This window comes from Podarcis vaucheri (assembly GCF_965113315.1).
Source record: "Podarcis vaucheri genome assembly, chromosome: 2".
NCBI classification, from domain to species: Eukaryota; Metazoa; Chordata; class Lepidosauria; order Squamata; family Lacertidae; genus Podarcis; species Podarcis vaucheri.
This window is the reverse complement of record NC_138760.1, coordinates 100,708,134-100,722,312: the sequence shown is the minus strand read 5'-3', so window position 1 is coordinate 100,722,312 and position 14,179 is coordinate 100,708,134. Positions and strand designations below refer to the sequence as shown.

General features: G+C 45.0%; 1 protein-coding gene across 2 annotated transcripts in view; it reads right to left on the bottom strand.

Annotated features, from left to right (window-relative positions):
* PDZRN3 (PDZ domain containing ring finger 3) overlaps nt 1-9,511 on the bottom strand; it is a 191,427-nt gene extending 181,916 nt beyond the window's left edge. For both annotated transcript variants that reach the window (XM_082209323.1, XM_082209324.1), the window contains exon 1: nt 8,374-9,511. In XM_082209323.1, coding sequence (XP_082065449.1) covers nt 8,374-9,093 — 720 coding nt within the window. In that variant the 5' untranslated portion in view covers nt 9,094-9,511. The remainder of the gene's footprint in view (nt 1-8,373) is intronic.
* Nucleotides 9,512-14,179: the final 4,668 nt, after the last annotated feature.

Here is a 14,179-nt window from a genome sequence, read left to right as displayed (position 1 = left end):
ATTATCAATGTTAGGCCGAATTGCAGTAATTAAGATGAATGTATTGCCTAGAATGTTATTTTTGTTTCAAACTTTGCAGATTATTGACAAGATGGACTGTTTCAAGAGGTGGCAGAAAGATATTGCGAAATTTGTCTGGCAGGGCAAAAAGCCCAGAATAAAATATAAAATATTAACAGATGCAAGAGAAAGAGGGGGATTTGCCCTGCCGGACTTAAAATTGTACTATGAGGCAGCAGCATTCTGCTGGCTGAAAGAGTGGATGCTCCTCGAGAATACAGATATCTTGGACTTAGAAGGTTTCAATAACGCATTCGGTTGGCATGCATATTTATGGTATGACAAAATCAAAGTGCATAGTGCCTTTAAAAATCACATTGTAAGGAAAGCGTTGTTCAATGTTTGGATGAGATATAAAGACCTGTTGGAAAACAAAACCCCTAGATGGTTGTCACCCTTAGAGGCGAAGGCCCATAAGAAAGTTAATATGGAGGTCGGATGGCCAAAGTATTGTGAGATTTTAGAACAGGATGGAGAGAAACTGAAATTAAAGAGCCATGAAAAACTAAAACCCAAAGTACAAGATTGGCTCCACTATTATCAAATAACGGAGGTTTTTAAACAAGACAGGAAAATTGGCTTCCAGGTGGAAAAATCAAAACTCGAGACAGAACTGCTAGAACCCAATACTAAGAATTTGTCAAGAATGTATAACTTGCTGTTGAAATGGAACACACAAGATGAAATAGTTAAATCAGCTATGATTAAGTGGGCACAGGACATTGGTCATAATATTATGTCTGCTGACTGGGAAAGGTTGTGGAACACCGGAATTAAATTTACGGCATGTAGTGCCTTAAAGGAAAATGTGATGAAAATGGTATACAGGTGGTACATGACCCCAGTTAAGCTAGCAAAAATTTACCATTTGCCTGACAATAAATGCTGGAAATGTAGGGAAACTGAAGGTACTTTTTATCATCTTTGGTGGACATGCCCGAAGATTAAGGTCTTCTGGGAGATGATATATAATGAAATGAAAAAGGTATTTAAATATACCTTTCTTAAGAAACCAGAGGCCTTTCTCTTGGGCATTGTCGGCCAATTGGTGCAAAAAAAGGATAGAACTTTCTTTATGTACGCAACAACAGCAGCAAGAATACTGATCGCAAAGTATTGGAAGACACAAGATCTACCCACCGTGGAAGAATGGCAGATGAAAGTGATTGACTATATGACATTGGCGGAAATGACGAGCAGAATTCGAGACCAGGGAAAGGAGACTGCGGAAGAAGATTGGAAGAAATTCAAGACTTATCTTAAGGACTACTATAAACTTGATGAAGTTTAGAATGTCGAGATTCTATAGAGAGAAAGGGTTGCAGTAATATAAGATTAGAATAAGAAAGGACTATGACGAATTAGAGTTGGAAAAAACATTTATAAGTTGCTATAAAATTTGGACATGAGGATGCAGAAAGGGGAGGTATGGGGAAGTCCGAGGAAAGAAGTTTATGAAATGACATTATGAAATTATACTTGTTTGTTTGTTTGTTTTCTTTTTTGTGTTTGTCTGTTATAAAAACTTTTGTAAAACTAATAAAAAATATTATAAAAAAAAGAGAAACATTCTGCTGAGTTGCTCAAGCCATCATATATTTTCCTGTCACTCCTATGAAAGAAAAAAGCCCAGAGCTAGTATCAGCTGGTATAAATTACAGAAATCTAGAGATCCAAATTAACTTGTAAAACTGCACAGCAGTTTATACTTGGGACTATAATGTTGTTTAGTGGTAGAGCAAGGCACAGCATATTCTTACCCCCAAATCCTATTTACTTAGAAGCAAGTCTCACTTATTTCAGTCATATTCCTTCCCCCATAACGGATTGATTTGTGTCTCATTTGTAACACTGAAGCTGAAATCCTGTAGCCATTGACAGTAGACCCACAACTTATGCACATTTAACTTGTGCACATTCAGCTTTACACACTTGGCAATTTTTTGAATTATTTTTTTACAAAATAGAAAGGGGTCCAGGAAATAAAATTTTGGCAATCCCAACCACCACTGCATCCACTGAGTTTGGACTATACAAGATTTGGGCTTTATGCTCTATCCCTGGAACACAACCCCCACATAAGTTTAGAGTTTACTGTACCTTGTAGTAAGACCAGTTGAACTAAATGAGACTTAAGACTTGTGAGTGGGAATACAGGATTGTGCATCAAAAATCAGCCTCAAGAAATACCCAGCTCTTTTCTTTTCTCTTGTTGCCTTTATCTGGCTTTCTAGCATGCTCAACTCTTCTAAAAGGAGAGCAGTGGAATAAGAGGTGAAACTGTTTTCCCGGAAACCCCCTGGCCCAGACGTCAGATAATATTTCAAGGCAAAAACTTCCAGTCCTGTGAGGCCACTTTTAAGGTCTAATAAGTTCAGAAATGGAAACATAAGAATGTTATTGTCACAAAACCCTGTGACTGCGCTCAGGATGGTAGCTGTAATTAAAGTTTGAAGAAAAAGGTTTCCATTACTATTGGATTGTTTCTCAGCAAAAGAAGAATGGTGGGGACGAGTGAGAAATAGAAAGATCTGCAATGCATCAACCAGCTAGTTTAAAAAGTAAAAATAAAAATCATCACAATATTTGGCAGTTAAAAACAAACAAACGTTCTAAGCATTTTAAAAGATTTCTGCTAGCTTGCCATGCATATCCATAACTGATCCGCTGTTTGCATTTTAGCACAGTAATACGAGGGAGGAAACTGGGTGATAATTCTAGCAGATGTGCTTCTAAAGCACCACGACACAAGGGACTAACAACTTGTTGCTCCAACAGCCCTTTTGAAATTCACATCTTGATATTAATGCCATTTTAAATAACAGCTCTTAAAAGAGTCGCCTCCTTTACAACTTACCACTGTCACTCTAAATTATTATTATTTTAAAGCATTTTATTGCAAATGGTCATGCTTAACCCCACCCAGCTCAGATCATCTGATTCTACAACAAATCTGATCGTTCTGGCATGCTGCTTACCCACAGCTGAGTCAAGCTCTTAAACATAATTCTGGAAATTGCTTCAGATCCCAGCTGAGTATTTTGGAGCTAGGAAGCTACCTTCTACATTTGATTCTGAACACTGGGAGTGTTCTCACTTCTTGAGTAAAAACGTAACTTTCCTCATTTCTCAGCCAATCCCATTAGAATAGGTTAGCACACAGATTCTCAAACAATAGGTTCAGTTTCACTACTGAGTCACAGAAGGTTTCTGGGTAATTTACCATTTGCCAGTAATAGCTGTTTAGGAAGTGGGAGGGGCAGGGGAAGCACCATTTAAGTACAGTTGTACCTCTACTTACGTATCCTTCCAGATACGTAAACTTCAGCTTGCTAATACGTCAAACCCGGAAGTTTATACTTTCAAGTTTCACCGCGCATGCATGCACAGAAGTGGCGCCTCTGGATACAGACTTTTCAGGTTGTGGACAGACCCCCGGAATGAATTACTGTTAAGTTCGTATCCAGAGGGTCCACTGTATACAGAAAGTGGGGAAATTCTGCTTCCAATTAAATGGTTGGGATCATCAGGCAAACTATGAAGAGAAGAGAATTATATAAGTATACTGCCCTTAGAATGCAATCCTGAAGTAACCTCCACTGAATTAAATGGAGACTGCTTCCATGTTATTGAATTGCAGACTTAGAATACCTTGGAACACCTCGGCTATCAGACTTTTCCCCTGCCTAGATGTTGTGCCTGAAAGATATATGAATCAAAGAACCCTCTAGATTCTGTTGTTCCTTAAAATTCACTCGTCAGTCACGTGCCAAGCCCACTTAGCACTCCCTCCTCCAAGTACCGCATATCATTGATTCTACCATCTCCCTAAATTTGCGAGGGTTTCTTATTGCACTGACTGCACAGGCAGAAATACTTCTAGATAATTTTTTAAAAGGGACACGTAAATATGGTACCAGAAACCGTTAACACAGACTAAAAGCTAAAATAACAAAGTGGCTCAACCCTAGGAGTCATGCTGTGCCCAAGATGGAGCAACATGACTGCAGTAGCAGCACAACGGCTTAGCATATAGCATGGCACTGGAACTGCAAATCATGCCAGAACAGCCATGTGTTGCATGACTAATATTTCTCACTGCTGGATATTAAATGGCAGAATGTACAAGTTGATGGTCTTAGACAAAGCGAGAAGGCAGGATTTCAAGGCACTATGGATGTGCCTCTTTTCAGTAAGCCCTGAACTATTTGGTAGAATGGTTTTCAAAGCAGCAGTAAAATGGTCTTGTCCCACTTGTCTTGGGCAGGAAACCACAGTAGCTGGAAGTGGAAGCTCCAAATTGTCTGTAGGATTTGGACTATAGACATCTGATTAGAGATAAGAACCTAAGGACATTAAGATATTCGCAAAATTCTCCCAATCCAAATTGTAGCATTCCCAAATTGGGTTTTGATGTCACAAGACCATAGCGGTTGAATCTATTGAACGACACTGTTTTATATTAGGTGCTACAGCTAGGCTGAATATTTTGGAATCTACAAAATCCCTGAGCCCAGTGTGCATGCCTGGCCACTTGCTTATATCCTTTGCCCTTCGCAGCACACAACTATGTTGACATCGCTGTCTGATTAAATAATCCAGGGATCAAAATACTGGAAGCAAGCCATTCCCTCCCCACACACACGCCAGCGAAGCGAGCCATGTGGCAGGACAATCCCCGTGCTGGTCTTCCTTCACAATTCTCCAGCGCACAAAGATTTATATTTTCTAATTGCACTTCTTCTGGCTGAAACTGTTAATCTTGGAAAGTTGCCCGAATGGCTGTGAAAGACATGTAATTGATTGAGCACTACACCACAGTTTTGTGGTGACATGACACCTTTTGGCTTTCTGCAGATTACACGCTGCCTTTTTCTGAAAAGTGCATAACAGCCTTTTTGTGGACAGCCTGAAAACAAACAGTCATGTTAACCAGCTGTGTCCATAAATCTGATGAAAACATTGCTGCACACACTGCGTACTGTAGACACTATCTGGGGGGCTATGTGCTTTTTTTTTTTTTTAATAGCAACTAAAACACCCAGTTGAGTAATCTAATAATGCCACAGAACAGTTACAAAGACCAAAAGTTGATGCAGACATTACATATTCCAATGATGAGATCACTCCATGTCTGGACACTCACAAAAACATACTATGAGATGCACACAGCTTGCTTCCTTAGCAACTGTGAATTGCAGAATCAGGCTTGAAAAATTTCAAGTGCTTAGGACATAGGGAAATTAAGGAAGCTGTGTGCTTCACACTCTCTCATGGGTATCCAGACACTGGTTTCACATCAGGAAGGGGCATCCTAGCAGGAACCCAGTGGAAATCAGCACCCCAATGTGAGTCAACTTTATCTACAGTGATGGTGTGCACCAATGTAAATAAAACACAGTCTTATTCCAAGCAACAAGGAAGACATTTGAAATAATTGCTGTAACACAGGGGGTAAGGACAGGGACATACCACCTCTGAAAGTGCCAGATAGCCACTAGCAGATGGATAAACAATGAATATTCATGCACCAGTGGTAGGGGCTGAGCGCAGACCTCAGCACTAGAAGAAGGAACTAGCGACACTTTGGGACTGTCACCCAAGCAGCAGGATCTCATAAAAGGAGAGCCGTTTCAGGATCTGCTTTGAATGATGGTGAAGTCAGCAACGCAACAGTATGTAGAAAAGGCCAGCTCAGGTTGTAGAAGTGATGTTACATATCAGCACCACAAGCATAATAGGATTAGGACCAGCAATGTGAACAAAGGGCAGAAGGAACATACTGATAGACAGGAGGACTTCTACAGATATGCACTTACAACTTGTATGATTGTACTCAAGGGGTAATCAATACATTGGGGTTGGGGACAGGGGGAGCTGGGGGGGCAATCCTACTCCCTTCCCCATACAATGATTTTAGCTGGTTTTAGAACATCTGCACAGAGCTTAGAAGCTAATAATAATCATGAAATCGTAGAGTTGTAAAGGGCCATGAGGTTCATCAGGTCCAATCCCCCTGAAATTGGAATCTTTTGTCCAACATCAGGCTCACACCCATGACTATGAACTTAAAGAGTCTCACGCTCTACCAACTGAGCTATCCCAGGTTGTTTCTATAGGGATGTGGATAGCCAATTCCACCCTCTCTGAGGGTGAGATAGAAGAGATTTAAGTTGGACACCAGAAAACACTTTCTAACTGAAAGAACTGCTGTCCATTGGCATAAGATGCCCATGAAAGGTGCATTCTTTAAACTCTGTAGAGATTTATTTATTTTTTTAAGAAAAGGTGGGAGAACGATCAGTCTGAAGACTGTTGCATCTATCCTGCAAGTACACTGCCATTGAGCTCTATTATTCTGGGAAATCAGAGCAAGTTTTAAAGATTTTAAATTCTGTGCATATTCTGTAATGGCTGATCCTAGCGACCTTACGCTCAAGCTAAGCCTCTTCTAGAAATAATATGTTATTTAGCAAGTCACATTTAGAAAGCTTTCAGGTCAGGGAGCGTCCTTATTCTATGATCCTGGTTACTAACAGAGATTCAAAAACAACGTTGAATTCAGGGGGGGGGGAACCACCCATTTCGGGTTCATAAAAGTCCCCTTTTAAGGGGCGAGGAAGAGTGGAAAAGAAATTGTGATCTGGATTTCCTCAACAGACTTATTTTCTGTGCCTCCCACTTTACAACTTCTAATGTTTTTCTTTCTCTCTGACCAAAACATGCAAACAGGACTCAAACACTAAATCTATCAAATGTAGCCATGAGAGGGAAGAGTGTGTTGGAAAAATATGAAAACGCTTTCCAGGGGGAAAAACAGCACTCATCCATGTTTGAGAGGAAATACTAAAGTGTTTAAACACACACGGATGTTGCAGTAAACAAGCCCCACAAGGTAGCACCTGAAAGACTTCCCAAGAGGCCAGTTGTCACAGTTATGAGAAGAACGCTGTTTCATTTTTAAAATGTAGCGCAGTGAACATGGGAACTTGGTATAAGTTCTCTTATGTTTTGATAGTACTCTCCTTCCCCCTCCTCTCTCTCTGTAGCCCTCCTTTCCTAGGCAGGTCCTGTTTCTCCCAAGTTAGTGGTGAGCAGCTTAGCTGTAAATATTTGCCCTTCATGTTGAGCCTTCCAGCTGGCTGAAGCTGCAGCTGACAGACATGTCTGTAAGCAAAGGGAGAGAGAGGGAGGTGGAGATGGGGGGAGGGCAGGCAGGCAAAAAAATAGATTTCAAAGGGGAAAGCGGGGGACAGATTTGATCACTTAGCAGACTCCCAAGCCTTACTAATGAGGAAAAGAGAAGAAAATAAACAACAAAAATCCTGTCTCCTCCCTGCTACCTTCTGTATGCCCGGAACCTATCTACACACACACACACAACTTTCACCACAGGATGCCAAAAGTCTGGCACTTGGGACCGGGAGCTGCTTCTCCTTTTGTTGTGCTTGTTCCAAAGGGGTATTTATTCTCACTAAAACATCAGTGCCAAACCTCTAGCTTTCGCCTGAATGTGATGAATGACACATTCTCAGAGGTCCCGTAGGGGTCCTGGAACTGCCTTGCCAGGGGTCTGAATATGGGAGGTGTAAAGAAGGAAGGATGCAAACGCACCCTGCAGCATTCTGTTTATGGAATTATTTAACAGGAACAAAACTAGATCCCATGCCTTACTGCGCAAACGCTGGGTCCTGTGACCCAAAAACTGTGTCATTTGGAGGGGGGGGCAGAAGGATGACTACCAACAACAGCAGCAACCAGGGGGCTTGTGGCAACTTAAATCATAAAATCAAGATGTCACAAGACCCCTGGTTGTTGTTGCTGGTAATGACCTTTCTGAGTTTTGCCCCTCTGTGGGATGCCAAAGTTTTGGCTCGGTTGGAAGGGACTAAAAAGGGTCATCTAGCCCAACCCCCCCCCCCCGCGACGCAATCATCTTTTTTGCCCAACGCGGAGCTCGAAGCCACGACTATCCCAGCTCATTTCCAGACTAACGCATCTGCATCACGTAAGGGACCCTGAGAAGCATCCAGTCCAACGCCCTGCAATGCAGCTGTCCCATCCGGGGTGTGTGCGAGAGAGGGGAGCCTGCCTGGGCCACTTGCTTCCTCAGAGGCGCGAGAGGGCGCTTCAGCCACCGAAGCGGGAGCGGGGGAAGGTTTGCCCCAAAGAAACCGGCGCAGCCTGTTCAGGATGCCGCGGGATTCTTTGCTGCGCCTGAGAGAGGATGGAGGGCGAGTGGCTGGCGGGGGGGGGGGCAGGCAGGAAGGAAGGGCGATGCTGGGGCCAAGGCGGGCCTCCGTGCGGATTCACCTTGTTGGGCGTCGAGGCGGCGAGACTGCGGCTGAGGGAGTCGAGGCGGGCGCTGTACTCGGTGAACTTCTTCTGGTAGCGCAGCGCCGTCACCTGGAGCTCGAGCTGGGCGGCCGAGAGCTGCGCCAGGAGCGACTTTTCCCGCTTGCCGGCGCGCAGCGCCTCCTTCTTGAGCTCCTTCTCCAGGCCGGCCAGCTGCGCCTGCAAGGCGGCGCCGTGCGCCTTGAGCGCCTGCAGGCAGCAGTGCGAGCCGGCCTGGCGCTCGCCGTGCGTGAGCGCCAAGCCGCAGCCGCGCTCGCAGGAGCCGGCCGGGCGGGCCGCGCAGGCCTCGCGCATGTGCGCCTCCACGTCGCGCGCGTTGAGCACCTCGGCGCAGCCCCGGTGGCGGCAGCGGGCCGCCGAGTAGCCGCACGCCTCGGCGTGCTCGGCCAGGTGCTGCAGCTTGACCACGGCGCCGCAGCCGCGCGCCCGGTTGGCGCACTTGATGTCCAGCTTGAGGATGAGGCTCTTCAAGGGCAGGACGTGGTTGAGCTCCTTGGCCGACATGCGGCGGCACTTCACCGGGCAGCTGCCTTGCTGCACTACCCACGGCAGCACGCAGCCGGCGCAGAACACGTGGCCGCAGGGGGTGGTCAGAGGGTCCTCCAGCACTTTGTTGCACAGGTTGCACTTCAGGTCCGGGTCCACCTCGCCGCTGAAGCGGTCCAGCTCGAAGCCCATCGCTCCGCCGACGCCCCACCCTCTCGGGGGGGGAAAATGGAACACGCAAACAAGCGGGAACCCCCAAGGAAAACGCGCGCGCACAAGCAAGCGCTCGCTCCAAAACTCCTCTTGGGGAAAGAGGTGGCGGGGGGGGAGTTGCAATACTATCCTCCCCTCCCTCCAAAATTTCAAATCGCCCACCCGCAAGCCACACAGCCTCCCCCAAACAGTTGTCTGTCTCTCTTTCGAAGTCCCCAAACTGCAGAGATCCTAGGGAATGACTGCAGCCGCTCTCCTTTCTTGGTTCCTCCGCTAGTCCTTGGGAGCAGCCTAGACTGGCTGGCTGCAGGCTGTCTACTGACTGAACTAATTGCCTCAGACTTCCTCGAAAATGCTGGGGAGGAATCCTCTACCGCATTGATTCTAGTGAAAGCGCAGGACTGCCTTCTCCCACTTTCCCCCCATCCCACTCCTCCTTCCGCCCCTCCTTCACGCAGCCTTTCCCAACCCCTCCTGCACTCGCCCCCCCTCTCTCCCCCTTTCCCCCCCTCTTTTGGCTCAATTTCATGTGCGCGCGCGCGCGCTTTTTTGTCCAGCGCAGCTAAGAATGCTGTTTATTCGTGAGCACAATCATCTCTACGAAGGCATGCTGGCGATATGAAAAGGGAGGGGGTTGTGCGGTCTTAGTTATAGCGCTATGGGAATCTGTTTGCACAGTTGTGCGCGTTCATCTGTTTGCTCGAGTTGTTGTGGGGCTGTGTTCCGAGATGCTCTTGGGGCGGCATCTGGTCTTATGACGTTCAGGGGAGCTGTGGGGTGTTTATGCAATGGATTTGTGGCATACCGTACTCTTGTCTCTCCCTCTCTCTGCAAGCTGCCTTTCCTTCTTATTGCAGAGTTATCTGGCTTCCTTTTTCAGTTTTGTTTGGTTCTCGTGTTCTTCATTCTACAGAGTTGTGAGTTTTTCTTTGTGGACCTGGAGGTGGTGACAGTGGAGCCCTGAGTGCATATTTTCCGTGGAAATGGAGGGGATCATTCTGTGACAGAATGGCACAGAATGGCAGGATATTATATTCAGCAATACATGGAACTGGGAAATGTTGTTTCTGGGAAGCTGTGGAGTTCTGGAGCATCAGGGTTGGTTCTGTTTTGTGGAGCTATTCAGGGCTGTTGAGCTTAATTAAATTTTGTTGAAGTTCCTTCCTAAGGTTGGTACTCATCAACATTTTTATCATACCAGCTTAGAGATGTCAAATCTGCAGGTGAACCGGGAGAGATAGCTAACACTTCAGAAGATGGAGGTAACATTCAAAATGACCTTGACAGAATGGAAAACTGAAATTAATAAAATGAAACTCATCAGACAAATGCATTTAGGAAAATAAAATGAACTGCACTGCTATAGGATGGCTTGGCAGTAGTATATGTCAAAAGGACCTCAGGACTTAAGTCCATCTCAAGCTGGTCACGAGTCACCTATGGGATGTGACTGCAGAAATGACTAATGCCGTTTCAGGCTGCACAAATGGAACTGTGGTTTCCAGTTCACAAGAAGCAATAGCTCTACCTTATCCTGCACTAGTCCAGCCAATGGAGTACAGCATCCAGTTTTAGGCACCACACTTGAAAAGGACATTGGCAAACTGTAATGTGTTCAGAATAGGAAAATGAAGAATGTCTGCTGTATGGTGAACAAGCTCTGTGGGGAAAGATTGGAAGAACTGGGTATGTTTAGCCTGGATAAAAGAAGACTGGGGAGGTACATGACAGTGTTCTTCAAATATCTTTTCCATAGAACTTGTTCTCTGCTATCCCAGAGGGCAGGGCTAGATCTAACAGACTGGGGTGGATTCAGGTGGAACACTAGGAGACACTTCTTGATGGTATGAGCAGTTTGTCAATGGAACCAATAACCTAAGGAGACTGTAAGCTCTCCATCGCTGGAGGTCTTCAAACAGAGGCTAGGCAGAAAGGCTGGAATTCCTACACTGCACAGGGGGGTTAGATTAGATTACTTAATTAAACATAGGAAACTGCTGTGGGTCTACCTTTAGTTGGTGGTCCATGGCATTTGTGGTTGAAGACAAGACAAGCTGTCCATTGTGTTGAGTATATTGGATCTTTATTGCTTCTTTTATTTCATGCATTGTCTTTGGTTGTATTACAATTTGAATTCCGTGGAATTGCAGTTTCTGCAACAGTCAGAAACGTCATTAAGGGATCCACCAAGATCCTTGCTTGGCAAATTTCAAGTGGTCTGTGGGGGGAAATGTTGGGAACCACTAATCGACACTGACTGACAATCCCTTTCCAGAGTTTCAAGCAGGAGACTTTCTCAGCCTTACTTGCCAGGGATCGAACCTGGGACCTTCTGAATGCAACCTATGTACTCTGCCACTGAGCCACAGCCCTTCCCCCTAACACAGTTCTTGGAAAATATAGGACATCTGGCTACCTATCCTATACCCTCGTGTTTTGTATAGGGTGACAAAAGTGTCTTTGTTCACCCTCTCCAACTCTTAGCAGACTGTGGAGGTGGGGAAAAGGCAGCAGACAGGGTCAAAGGACAATGTCTGCAGCATTTTTTTTAACAGTTCTTAGCAGACTTGTGAGACAGGTAATGAAGGCTGGGGTAGGAGGTTTTGTAAAAGGGGCTCTGGGCAAGATATAAATGTTGTATCTCATCCTGTACCCTCTTGAATAACATCTGAATAACTGTTGTCCATAGGGTTTTGAAATGAGGTCTTAGAAAGAGTTGGCCAAATGGGATTTCGCAAAAGGGTGGAATAGACCCAGGTAAACATTTGGGGGCAAGCTGAACTTTCAGCCCATATTCAAACTCAGGTTCACATGAGCACGGAGTCTCTAAATTTCCTATGACTTTAGTGACAGCTGAGACTCCTACCACTTGGACTGCAGATCTCGTGCCCTACCTGTATCACTCCAAATGTAAAATTTTGAGTTGGCAGGGTTATTGTTTCTTAAGAAGCACAGAGCAGAGTCACACAAGACACTGAAAGGCACTTTTTTGAGCTTTTTCTGTGTGCCATGCATCAGTTCAGCAAGGGAGGAAGCAGAAGAAAACAGGTTTAAAAGTGAATGGGCATTCTAACTAATGTGTATTTTATATTTGCAATGCAGGCTGATATATTGGGGAGGGCAATTCCTGTGCAGTGTGAGTCTATACATGTCTGCTTGGAACAAAGCAGTATTGAGTTCAGTGGGACTAACTTCCAATAAAGACTATATGGGACTGCAGCCTGAATCTTAAAGAGGCGGGAACTGAACAAGAGTAAATGGACAAAATTAATATATATTTTGTACACAACTTGACTGCTCTTTGGGCTCAGGGCATATGCTAAGTTTCCTAAAATCAAAGTCTTTAAAAAAAATGTCAAAATGCTTCACTCCAATAAGCTATTCAACCTGCCTATATGGAAACTGGCTGGCTTTGACCTATAAAGTGCCTACCAAGCTTGAACCCTACACACTGTAGATTCTGCCTCTTCCCCTACATACCCTCACAATTGTTTTGGTTGTGTCCTGTGTCCACCTCAGACAGTTGATTTTGGGTGTCAAGAAAGGGCAGCAAATTGTCAGTTGATTCAAAGTAGTCGAATGGCACCCCTAGACTGTCAGTATCTTGCAGGAGGGGTTCAAGCACATAAATAGCTCAGGGCTGCAATACCTCTAGGACAGGGGTTGGCAAAGTTTTTGTGGCTTGGGCCGGTTCATGGTACCACAGACGCTGCGGTGGGCCGGAGTGTGTGAGTGCGCGCACAAACACTATTTCCTGCACTCCTTCTGGCGCAGAGGAGGCGTGCACAGCTTCCCATTGGCTGCAGGACCTTCCTGCAGCCAATGGGAAGCTGGCCAGCGTCACAGAAGGTGGTCCTCGCTCTGCTCTGTGCTGGTTTAGCGCGGCACACGGGAGCCAACTGAGTGGGCAATGGGGGTCCCAGAGTGAGTGGTGCGGGTCCATGGGCTGGTTAAACGACCCCCCCATGGGCTGCTTGTGGCCCATGGGCTTTAGGTTGCTGACCCCTACTCTAGGACCACCTCTCTCCATAGGAACCAACCTGGACCTTGCAATCATCATCTGAGGCCCTTCTTCGTGTGCCTCCTCCGTGAGAGGTTTGGAGGGCAGCAACACAACAAGGGGGCTTTTCTGTGGGGGCTCTCTGCTTGTCGACAGCTCTCCCCAGGGAGGCTAGCCTGGTGCTTTCGTTACATAGTTTTAGGTGCCAGGCAAAAACATTCCTTTTCTCCCAGGCCTTTGGCTAATAAAACAATCTATGGACTTTTAAACTGTGTGGGGGTAGGGAGGATAATTTTTTTGTTTGTTTGTTATTGTGATGTATTTTTGTATTTTTATATTGGATGAAGGGTGATATAGAAATTTAATTAATTAACAATAACAACAATTTCAAAACTTTAGATTTGCACAATTAAAAGTGGGTTACAAAAAAAATATGTGCTGCATTGCTCTAGCACAGCAAATGCACTTTAATCCAGAAATAGACTTTTTGTGCTTAGGAAAGTGATGGGGACATAGGAATGACTAGCAGGAAGACATATAAACACCCAGCAAGCAAACCAGAATAAATGCTCTTTGTAGTATGACCACCCCACAAACAAATGAGAACAAATACTGAATAAATATCAAACACAATCTAACCCTCGCCTAAGCTTCGTGCAAGCAAATCAGGATGAATGCTCAATAATAATACATAGGTCATTTGGAGGAGTTCATTAACAACAAAGAGCCTTGTGGCAAGTCACTTTGGGTTGCCTTGGGCACAATAAAGCAACTAACAAATTCAATAAAGAATAATAATAATTATAGCACTATAAAGATTCGTGAACGTATAAGCATTTAAGTTGCCACTCCGTTGTTTCTGCTGCAACCAACTAGCAAGGCTTTCCAGCTGGAGACTGCTAGTTAAGTGAACAATAGCAAATGAAGTGATGGTCTGAGAGCATTTGATATTTGATACAGAAGAATGAGACACCGGGGGAACGCCAGGAGAGAGGCATTTGGGATACTGTTTTCTGGGTCCAGGGCATTCTCTTGAGAGCCGACTTGCAAAATAAAGCATATATA